This window comes from Silurus meridionalis, chromosome 21 (genome assembly GCF_014805685.1).
Source record: "Silurus meridionalis isolate SWU-2019-XX chromosome 21, ASM1480568v1, whole genome shotgun sequence".
Taxonomy (NCBI): domain Eukaryota; kingdom Metazoa; phylum Chordata; class Actinopteri; order Siluriformes; family Siluridae; genus Silurus; species Silurus meridionalis.
The window spans coordinates 11,131,378-11,143,452 of record NC_060904.1 but is presented as its reverse complement, the minus strand read 5'-3'; the positions used below and the strand labels follow the sequence as shown (position 1 = coordinate 11,143,452).

The 12,075-nt window shown below is 34.0% G+C and overlaps 1 protein-coding gene across 3 annotated transcripts in view; it reads left to right on the top strand.

The window, feature by feature from the left end:
* atp6v0a1b (ATPase H+ transporting V0 subunit a1b) overlaps positions 1 to 12,075 on the top strand; it is a 30,293-nt gene continuing 18,218 nt past the window's right edge. For all 3 annotated transcript variants that reach the window (XM_046833699.1, XM_046833698.1, XM_046833697.1), the window contains exons 1-8: positions 1 to 109; positions 4,298 to 4,479; positions 8,674 to 8,752; positions 9,031 to 9,128; positions 9,301 to 9,429; positions 11,385 to 11,467; positions 11,579 to 11,705; positions 11,876 to 11,958. In XM_046833699.1, the coding sequence (XP_046689655.1) occupies positions 4,363 to 4,479; positions 8,674 to 8,752; positions 9,031 to 9,128; positions 9,301 to 9,429; positions 11,385 to 11,467; positions 11,579 to 11,705; positions 11,876 to 11,958 (716 nt within the window). In that variant the 5' untranslated portion in view covers positions 1 to 109; positions 4,298 to 4,362. The remainder of the gene's footprint in view (positions 110 to 4,297; positions 4,480 to 8,673; positions 8,753 to 9,030; positions 9,129 to 9,300; positions 9,430 to 11,384; positions 11,468 to 11,578; positions 11,706 to 11,875; positions 11,959 to 12,075) is intronic.

Here is a 12,075-nt window from a genome sequence, read left to right as displayed (position 1 = left end):
TGATCACGTGGTTAATTCTCGCCGAGCTAGTGACGTCAGCGTCATCTGTTCACGGTGGAATAGGGAGCAGGCAGTTGTCCAGGACTGAACGCGTCTTCTCTAAATAAAGGTAAGCGATTTTTATTTTGGGGAAAAAAAACAGTAAAATAGATAAACTGTTTGGATCAAATTCACATAAAGCAATATCGATCGTATGCATTTTACCATTCATTCTCTTGTGCTGTACAACCTCCTAACATTTGTACATCAGGGAGAACCGCTACACTGCGAAACCTGATCCGAAATCCGGTGTATATAAGATGAATCTAGCTGTCAGAGCATTTTGATTCTTTTATTTCTATATTTTTTCAGACCCAATGCTGTGTGTTCATAATCTGTTTGTATCACATGCATCTTACGCATCCACCGTTATTTTTTTGCTGTAATTCAATAGTACTGATGTCTCTAATAGACATCCTGTACACGGGATATGAATCATATTCTGCATCAGTGATGCTGAAAGCGGAAGCGAGCAATGGCGCCCTGACACCATCAAGGACACAGAGGAGGATGCTGCAGCGCTGTGCGGGGATTATGGCTTTACTGGGAGACTGTTAGATTTTGTCATTGTCGATTTGACGATTCTTAAACAGTGAGCACGGATGTTTTATAATTGCAGATAAAATATTTTATATCATTTAAATAATGATTGTCATCCACATAGGCCTAATTGAAGTGTAATATTTAATTTAATTTAGGCCTGCATATGTAGAGTAGTAATGCACATTCAGAATCTATCAGCAGTAAACAGATATTGACATGGGTTTTTAAAGGTTAATTTGTATTCATTATTGAACGAAGCACAATAAATATAACAAAGTTAAAGCTAAGCATTTAATAACATCATTTTAAAGAACCTCCACAAAGCATTCTCCCCAGTGATTATTTCTTTTCACCTTGTCACAACATCAAATTTAAGTATTTAAGCAGGAGTATATCTTTCTGTTTAAATGTAAGCATTTTTATAAAAAGATTTAACATTAAATAAGTTAAACATTAAATTAACATTAAATAGATAAATCTAATAAAATAAATTAGATGCTTTCTAAATTATTATTAAAATAAAAGCTGCTTAATTGTTTATATTATAATATAATATGTTATTTTGCAGCAATTACAGCTTTGAGCTTTCTAGATCTCTATAAGCATTGCATTTTTCAATCTTGAGTGGGGGTTTTTCCATTCCTCAACACAGGTTTTCTCCATACCCTTAGCTTGCAAATACTCTATCACTGCCATCACCGAACTGTTGCATTCTTCTTTTGGGATGCATTCCCAGGCAGTTTTCAGTAGTTGTTTGTTTTGGATCATTTCTTTAATTGGGAATGCCCAGTTGTGTTTAGGTCTGGTAATTCACAAGGCTGGTGTTAAACCTCCAGTTTTCTCTCCTGATGAAGTCCTTTGTTGTGTTGGCAGTGTGTCTTAGGGCACTGTCTTGCTTCATGTGAAGTCATGTAAATGCTTTTCTCTGTAAATTGGCAAATAAAATGTTTGTGTAGACTTTTTAATTTATTCCACTGCTACCAAAGGTTACATAATGCTACATGATGTTACATCATCAATAAAAATTAATAAAAACACTGATTATTTAAATAAAAAAAATCTAACAGATCACAACTGGGTAACAAGAAAAACCTTTCAGGCACATGAATTTGATCCCTTAAAATGTGTAGGTTTAAACAACATGTTTTGTTTAAAGTTTTTTAACAGATCTAAATGTAAATACAGGATTTTGATTTACATTTTGATTTACATTTTATCTATATTCATTTATTGTTGAATCTGCATGGTTTGTTTGCTTCAGAAACAAAATAATTGTATTTGCTGAGGGGACTTATTTAGTGAGTTATTTATGAAAAACCTATGTGGCACTTAGGTCACAGTAATTGCAGAGGGACACTGATTTGAGCTTCTCTGATCACACTGTGCTGTATTCTAGCAACACAGTCTGAGGTGGATGGCAAAGTAAGTAAATTTCAATATTGAGGGGGCTTACTTTATAATTAGGAATGTGCTTATGTTTAGAATGAACCAATCACAGTCAGCCTTGCCCTAAGATGCCAACATTTCAGGAGCTGCAGGAATATCTTTAAAAAAGTACTGATTACGTTCTACTTGTGAAAAGACACACCCATATTCTTCACATGTCTGGATTATATAATTCCAGAAGCCCACCACACAGTACACATGGTGCAACATAGCAGTTGCATCATGCTATAGAGCTGCTTTTCTGTGACCAAAGCTGGTGCTTTTATCGGGATGTAGAGAATTATGAATAGCTACAAGTGGCAGTCATATGAATCCAGCTCAATGTTCATTGCCAAAATGTCCCACTTCTTATATGGAAATAACCCTATGACTATATTTCCTTGCTTCAGAAGGTCTTGTGCATACATGTATAATGTGTTGCATCCAGTCAATCACTGGCAATCATCCATTGTTCATAAAACCATGGAAATGTACTAGAGCAAGTAAATAAAAAAAAATAATAATTTAATAATTTTCAAATAATTATTCAGGTAATTTTTTATAGTTAGCATGTTGTCTGTAAATAGGAGTGCATTTAATTAACAAAATTCTGTCAATAATTTAATAACATCTCAAAACTATAAATTTAAGGCATAAAGTAATCATCAGCATGTTATGTAAAAAATATTTCAACAATGTTAACTGAACTGCGGGAGCGGCAAGTGTTGGAGTGTGCAGCTTTTGTGTAGAATGTAGATGTGTAGAATATAGATTTAAAAAGATTTTAACTGAGGTGTGTGTTTAATATTTGATATGCTTAAAATCAAAAGGGTTTTATTACTTGTACTGGGTAAAAGTAAACTGTGTAATTAGTACCTAAGGTCATTTTAAATTATAGTGGTCTGTTGACATTTAGTGCACATCACCTCAGTAAAAGCGGTTCACATGCAAACGCAAACGTTGTTAGGTGCGAGCATATTATTTTAAGTTTAATTGAATCAAGGAGTGATTTTGTCCCTAAATTGACATGGTGATTGTAAATGTGATGTTGGTTATTCCAGCATTCTGATGTTAGGTTTGTAGAGAGGACAGAGGGTTTGCTGCAGGTATTTTGCAGTTTTTCCCTCTTAGTTTTGATTACAGCCAGGTTCATCGTGGTGTAAGACACCATCATTAATGTCTAGGTAAGAGTTGGTTCTGGAGTGGAAAAGGGTAGATATAGAACAGAGAGAGATTGAATGGTAATACTCATAGTGCACAAAGAGATGGAGCCTGGCAATTTAGTCAACCCTAACCCTAACCCTAACCCTAACCCTAGATATAAATAAATAATCAGCAATTTCATGTCTGAACTAGACATTGCAAACCTGGATTAAGTCCTATTTGAATGTTCTGAATACTTTCTGACACATAGAAGTTATACTACTAAATGAAAACAAATTTACAGTGATCAGTGTGATGTTTATTACTAAAACTATTTAGGCAGCACTATACTGATAATATATATGACTTTAAGATTTATTTCATTGTCTGTATCAGTATCAGTCAGTATCTTTTTGAACATATGTCATCATTACAATAAAAAATGCTTTTGTATTTGTATTGCATCTGACAGCAAACGAGGGTGTGGAATGTTATGTTTAGTCTGAATTTGCTAAAAATTGAGTTGCTGATTTTAAAGTAGTATTTTTTCCACATCATGGACAATTTTGGAGTCTTCTATTCAGGACAAAAAACTGTTTGCAAATAACTATTATATGACTATGGAGGTGTCTCACAAAAGTGAATACACCCCTAAAATTTCATTTTAGTAATGCTAGTAGAAATGAAACCTAGATATATTTTAGAGTTGTCAGTGTGCAGCTTGGATAGCAGTACAGATATACTGTCCTCTGAAAATAACTCAACATACAGCTATTATTGTCAAAATAGCTGGCAACAATAGTGAATACATTAAACCCTAAGTGATAACAGCTATATGTTTTCTCAGGAGAGTAAGAAATGTTGTTTGATCCTGCATACACACAAATATATTATTAATATAACAATATTTTAAATAATAAAATACAGTTTGTTATCACTGATTACCAATATCATAAACAATAGCACTTACATATACACCTTGCAAATGCTCCTGTAAAGGGGGGGAAGATGGATTGATTTCAAGTACTGTGGGTAGACACAGGGCTGTCCAGATGACTATATTTACTAATTTACAAAATACAGTTTTAATACAAATTTAACATGTTTTCTATGTAAATGCTAATAAACTATACATTTTATTTTCCAGGCTTGTGTTAGCTTTAGATGCCCTATTTCTTTCTGCGGTGCTAACTGTGTGCGCAGTGGAGCAAAATGGGAGAGCTATTCCGTAGTGAGGAGATGACCCTAGCCCAGCTTTTCCTTCAGTCTGAGGCTGCATATTGTTGTGTCAGTGAACTTGGGGAGCTGGGAATGGTGCAGTTCAGAGATGTAAGTATTCAAATATTTAGTAGCATATTTAGTAGAGGACAGTAAAAACTGCTTATTGATATGCACTTCTTGAGGGATGTTTTTGCTATTGTGCTTGCAAGGAGATTAAATTAATAAATAAGGATTGATTTTAATGGGAAAAAAAAACAATTTTCAACAATAAAAAAAAGATTTTATATATATATATATATATATATATATATATATATATATATATATATATATATATATATATATATATATATATATATTTAGTTACTATTGTAATTCTAATACTATTTTGATATCAAGTTAATACATTTTAATTACTATTCTGTATGCCATAAATTCATACAAATATAATTATGTTCTGAGCATCTTTCATCATAGTATTTATCGTTAAATATATAGTATTAATGTGAAGCTTTGGACTGAACTTCTCATATCCATGTGGGGCCACCATCAGGTAAATTTTAAGATTAAAGAAGCTCCAAGCTGAAGTAGAGCATCAGGATGGATCATGCAGAAACAGAGAACTATATTTTATTTAAAAAAAAAATATCACCCCTTTGCATTGCATTATTTCCAATTAGAATATTTCCTTATATGAGCCATCCAAAATACAGTATTTACACTTCACTTTTTTCACATTTTATGTTACAACCTTATTCCAAAATGGATTAAATTAATTATTTTTCTAAAAATTCTACAAACAATACCCCATAATGAAGTTGTGAAATAAGTGAAAGAAGTTTGTTTGAATTCTTTGAAAAAAAATCACATGCGCATAAGTATTTACAGCCTTTGCCATGATGCATTTAAAACTAAGCTCAGGTGCATCCTGTTTCCACTGATCATCCTTTGGGTGTTTCTGAAATTGAGTGGAGTCCACCTGTGGTAAATTCACCTGTCTATATTAGGTCCCACAGTAATAGTGCATGTCAGAGCACAAAACAAGCCATGAAGTCCAAGGAATTATCTGTAGACCTCTGAGATTGTATTGAGCCACAGATCTGGAGTGGTTTCAATTATCCGTAAATAGAAGATGTTTGGAACCACTCTTTTGTCTGATGGTCACGCAGAAAGAGCTCCAGTGTTTATCTGTGAAGAGAGTAGAATCTTCCAGAAGAACAACCATCTCGGCAGCACTCCACCAATCAGGTCTATATGGTAGAGTGGCCAAATGGAAGCCACTCCTCTGTAAAAGGCACATGACAGCCCACCTGTAGTTTGACAAAAGGCACCTGAAGGACTCTAAGATTGAAACAAAGAATTAAATCTTTGGCCTGAATGCCAAACTTCATGTCTGGAGGAAGGTGGTGGCAGGAACTGGGAGACTAGTCTGGCTCAAGAAAAAGATGAATGCAGCGATGTACAGAAACATCCTTTAAAAAACCCGCTCCAGAGCGATCGCAACCTCAGTCTGTTGTGACGGTTTATCTTCCAACAGGACAAGGAACCTAAGCACACAGCCAAGATAAAAAAAAAAATGGTGGCAACTCTGTGAATGTCCTTAAGTGGCCCTGCCAGAGCCCAGACTTAAACCTGACTGAACATCTCTGGAGAGATCTGATAATGGCTGTGCACCGATGCTCCCTATCCAACCTGATGAATCTTGAGAGGTTCAGCAAAGAAGAATGGGAGAATCAGCACAAAAATAGTTGTGCCAAGCTTATAGCATCATACTTAAAAAGACTTAAGGCTGTAATTGTTGCCAAAAGGTTCTTTAACAAAGTATTGAGCAAAGGCTGTAAATACTTATGTACATGTAATTTTTTCATTTTTTTTTAATTTATAATAAATGTGCAAATATTTTAAACACATTTATTTCACATTGCTATTATGGGGTATTGTTTGAGTTTGTATTGTAAAGTTTGTTCGAATTTTGAGGAAAATAGTTAATTGAATCCATTTTGGAATAAGGCTGTAACATAACAAAATGTGGGAAAAATGAAGTGCTGTAAATACTTTCCGGGTGCACTGTAAATATTTTTGACCTGTAAAATCACCTAAGTGGACTAGAACTTTCTAAATTTTTGACCTGTAGACTGACTCATCATAAGTTCACAAGGAAAGCAACTCCCAGAAGAATAAAAAAAAAAAAAGTGATTGTGAGATTTCACACAGATATGTGTAGATCGATGACTAATTAAAAATCAGCTGGAACAGTAACCAGGAGGTGTAGAATGAGCCACAATATTACTAACCCATTCCACAGTGGCCTACCTCTTAAAATTGTGCCATGCACGGACAGTGCACTCCTTGCACAATCTAGCTATAAAAACTGAGCAAAGCACTTTGCACAATGTCAAACTTTATGGAGAGCATCCAAGATTCTTGATTCTTGAAGTTCTTGCTTTCTCTCTCCAGCAAAAACCTGTGAGATTAAACTTTGTTGAAGAACACAAAAAGAAGCTTGATGGATTTTTTGGAGTACATTCTTTGGTCAGATAAGAAAAAAAGATAAATTTGTTTGATTAAGATCCCAAGTCTTTAGTGTAAACCTGGCTTGAATCCCAACAGTAAAGCAAGGAGGTGGGCGTGTGATAAAAGCGAAAACACTGTTGGGTTGAAATTTATAGATAGAACTATGAATGTTTGTGAATATCCCAAAATCATGGATTATAAGAAACCTGCCCATCTTTGAAAGCTTGGCATAAAAAGAACATTCCAGCATAGTAATAATCCAAAGCACACTGCCAAAATCTTATATGAGCTTCTATGGAAGAAAAAAGTTAAAACTATGAACAAATATGTTACCTGACTTAAATCCAAATGAACACCTTTAGTGTATTTAAAGAGGAAGGTATAGCAACAACACCCTCCAGCAGAAAGCATCTAAAAATCTCTGTGAAATGGCAGAACATCTGGCTAGAAATGTGTAGAACATTGTAATGCACAATGATCAAGAAGGATCAAGTCTGTCATGAATAATAATGTACATACATAGTATTGAAAAATGTAAAGATGTGAATCTCAAAACTGTAAAGATTATTGGTATGCAATTACAGTGAGGTGAAACAACTTTGAATAATTTGGCAAATGGTTAAAAGCAGCAATTAGGGGACTCAAGCACTTTCTACCACACCCCTTGACAATAGAGAAAGACTATAAAACGTATGAATAGTTTATCTAATTTGTAAATTAGAGTGAACCCTAAAGTGGATTTAGACTAAACTTCTTGTAGTCCTTTAGGGCAGCGGTCCCCAACCTTTTTTGCGCCACAGAGTGGTTTAATGTCAGACGATATTTTCACAGACCGGCCTTTAAGGTGTGGCGGATAAATACAACAAAATAAAATAATAACGACCGGCATAAAAACTGGTATTTTCTAAATGTAATAATAAACGTAAATCCACTGTGTTGTTTTTTGTTCATTGTTCTAGCTTGGGGGTTTGAATTTAGTGGTTATGTATTATGTGTTACTGGCCAGAGCAGCCCCTTTAAGAAGGTAGCTGATGGAGGTAAGACATCCGGGAATTTTCCAAAATAAAACTGTTTAGAATCAGATAATAAATAAAACGGAAATAATGTAAGTTATGTATTCTTTCTGTGTGGCCCGTTACCTATTGACCCACGGGGTTGGGGACCACTGCTTTAGGGCATAGACATTTTCTCATGTTAGATGTTTTCTCATGTTCTTACATGTTTGGTCAAAATGTTTTACAATGTTGTGTACATATGCCCTGAATTCTGTTTTAGCAAGTTCACCATCAATAGCGAATTAAATTTATTTGACGTTGACTTTTCTTTTTGGAAATGTATTATTGTAAACACATGTTTATTTTGCATTGAAGGTAACAGAGACTGTTTTCTATTATTAGCCCCAAATAAATATAAATGTGTAAAAGTAGAATCCGTACAATCGCTAAAGGTTTTACCCCACTATCAGTACAACGAACAACAATAATAATAATAATAATTATAATAATAATAATAATAATTATAATAATAATAATAATACTAATAATAATAATAATAATAATGATAATGATAAAAAATTTATAATATTCATAATCATCTTTATGATGATCATCATCATCTTCATCATATCATTGAAAATAATAATTAAAACATTTCACTTGCAAGCACTATAATATGATTAATTGTTTCACAATATTTCAATACACTGCTTGTCTGACAAGTATGAGCCTCTTCATTTCTTTTCTTGCATTGAAAGTAAAATAACTAACCATGTCATCAACTTTTTTGTAGCTCAACCCCGATGTGAATGTGTTCCAGAGGAAATTTGTGAATGAAGTGAGGCGCTGTGAGGAAATGGATAGAAAGCTGCGTGAGTCATACACAACAACATTAATGACACTTCATTGAAAATATGGAAATTTTGTTTTCTTTAAAGTGAAGGTGTGTCACTCATTTTAAATAATAAATATATGGGTAATTATACTTTCTTTTTGTGGTAAACATCAGAGGTCTGTTCTAAGAAATGTAAGCTGCCTTGTGAATTTTTTGAGAAAAAACTTAAAGCAAAAAAGGTGCTTTATGAAAATCTGAAAAATTGTTGTGGTAGTCCTAATGAGTTATAAAACATGTTGATGTCATTTTTCACAGGATTTGTAGAAAAGGAGATTAAGAAAGCCAACATTCCCACTGTAGACACTGGTGAAAATCCAGAAGTACCATTTCCACGGGACATGATTGATCTTGAGGTCTATATTTATGGGTTTTTTTTGTTGTTGTTCTGTTATGCAATATAGGGTATAATGTTTAAACTAAAACGTTTTATACTGAAAATATAAACCAGCTATGACAATAGTATTTGGTTATACATATAAGTTCTACACTTTTTTTGCATTTTTATTTTTATTTTTTCATTTACAGGCAACTTTTGAGAAACTGGAAAATGAATTGAAGGAAATCAACACTAACCAAGAAGCTCTGAAGAAGAATTTCTTGGAGCTGACTGAATTAAAGCACATCCTAAGACGTACCCAGCAGTTCTTTGATGAGGTCTGGTCTTTGATTATTAGATCTGTTTCTGTGATGTTGAATACAGATGCTTTTGAGAAAACATTTTACTGAACACAAATTAGTCTTAATGTGTTTGAATATGCATAGAAGCCAAGTGCAGCCTAAGTTACTTATTTTACATGAAAAGGTTTAGTTAATGATGACCTGTGATGTTTTTATTAGTAGAATTTACTGTTTTTTTATTTTTTTATTTTGTGTACCCATCAATAAAAATGTTTTTATTAAAATCCAGGAGGAACAGAGATTTATAATATGTATTATATTTATATAAATTAGTATTATTTACTGTACATACTTTATACTGATAAGTATAAAGCATTTGGACACAATAATTCTGCCACAACAAAAAAAAGAATTTCAAAGCATAATAATACATTTGAAATTGCATTTATATTTAAAGATTTATACCATGAGCACAGTTCACCTTTAGAGAAAAACATTAGTTTTCAATGTCTATGTCTACTTCTAGAAAAGATTTCAAACAAATGAAACATGTTGTCATTATGGGATATTGTTTGTAGAATTTGAAGAGAATCATTAATTTAATCCATTTTGGAATAAGGTTGCCACATAAAAAATTCGGGAAAAAAAATATGAAACACGTGATTATGCAGAAGTCCATCAATCTGTCACTAGACCTTTTTTCTGGTTCTACATTACTCTGCCTGGCATGTAGCATGTATAAGTGGTTGGTGCACAATGTCTGCTTTTGAGGAACAGAATTCAAACATTTTATGCAGTGGCCAAACACACCATCTCTACCTGTCATACCATCTGAGTATGCATGTGTAAATGTGCATTAGAAATAAGGGGCAGCCAAAAGGTCACTGACCACTTATTTGTGACCTTAAGGGAGCACAATAATGTGGATCCAATCCAGGTCAACTCAAGTCAAGAAGCTTTTATTGTCATTTCTAACATATATAGCTGGCACAGTACACAGTGAAATGAGACAACATTCCTCCAGAACCCTGGTGCTACAGTACATTAAACAACATAGAGCTACATTACACAACATAAAGTTACATATCAGAACATAAATTCCATTCAATTCAATTCAAGTTTATTTCTATAGTGCTTTTTACAATGGATATTTTCTCAAAGCAGAATGTAATAATTGTAATAAATGAACTATGTGTATTTATCCCCAATTAGCAAGCCTGGGGCAAGGAAAATCTCCACTAGATGGTATGAGGAAGAAACCTTGAGAGAAACCAGACTCAAAGGGGAACCCATCCTTATTTGGGTTTGATTATAAATAATAAAAACACAATACAAACACCTGCAGTGAGAAATATCCACTGTTTAACTACTTATCAGATTAAGGTCTTGGAAATTTGGAGGCCAAGTCAAAACATAAGTCTTTCCAAAATAATTTTTTTTACCATTTTTGCAAGGTGGCAGCACACATTATCTTGTTGAAGGAAGCCCCCTGCCAAAAATAGGAAATACTCATGAAGTGATGTACTTTGTCTGCAGCAATATTTGGGTAGATGGCATGTGTCAAAGCAACAACTACATGTCAGGACCCAAGGTTTCCAAGCAGACTTTTGACTTAAGCTTACCTTATTTATTTACATAGTGCATCCTGGTACAGCAGGTTTGCAGCTTCAGATCGACCATCAGAATTGAGAAAACTTGGTTGGTTTGAATGTATCTACATCTACCTGACCCTACAGTATAAACTTTCTTTCTTTTCTCTCGTTAGGGGTTGCCACAGCGAATCCTCCGCATGTTTGATTTGGCACATGTTTTTAAGCTGGATGCCCTTCCTAACGCAACCTTCCCCAATTTATCTGGGCTTGGGACCTGCACTGAGAGTGGCTGGGGTTGGTTCCCTGACCGGGGATCGAACCCAGTATATTGTTTTTTATTTTTTATGTGACATAGCCTTAAGTTAATTGCTTCATTATTTGTATTGTCATTATTACTAGATGGAAGATCCTAATTTGCTGGAGGAGACTTCATCTCTGTTGGATCCCAGTGAGGCTGGGAGAGGAGCCCCACTGCGGCTTGGGTTAGTCTACTCTAATATACTCAAGGTCCTAGTACCTAATGCCATTGTTTACGAAGTACCCATATATCAAGAGTTTATATCAACATTGTATAATGCATATTGGCTTTTCAGGTTTGTTGCTGGTGTAATAAGCCGTGAACGTATACCCACTTTTGAGCGGATGCTTTGGAGGGTTTGCCGTGGCAATGTGTTTTTACGGCTGGCTGAAATTGAGGACCCCCTTGAAGACCCCACAACAGTGAGCCCTACTGTTCCATTCATTTGTTTGTACTTTTGTATATATAAAATAATTTGTCTAATATAGACACTAACTATATTTTGAATGTTAATTGTGCTATACTTGTTTTGTACTACAGAACTTAATAATATGATTGTAAAACTTATAGCTGCAATTTATTTGTCTTACAGGGAGATCAAGTTCATAAGTCAGTATTTATCATCTTTTTCCAAGGGGACCAACTAAAAAATCGTGTAAAGAAGATCTGTGAAGGGTATGTTACTATTCAATTAATATTTACACATTGTTAAGCTTTGCTGTGGGCACAAACACAGTAAATTATAAAGATCACTTTAAAGTACTAACTGATATTAATTTTTAAGCTTTGAAC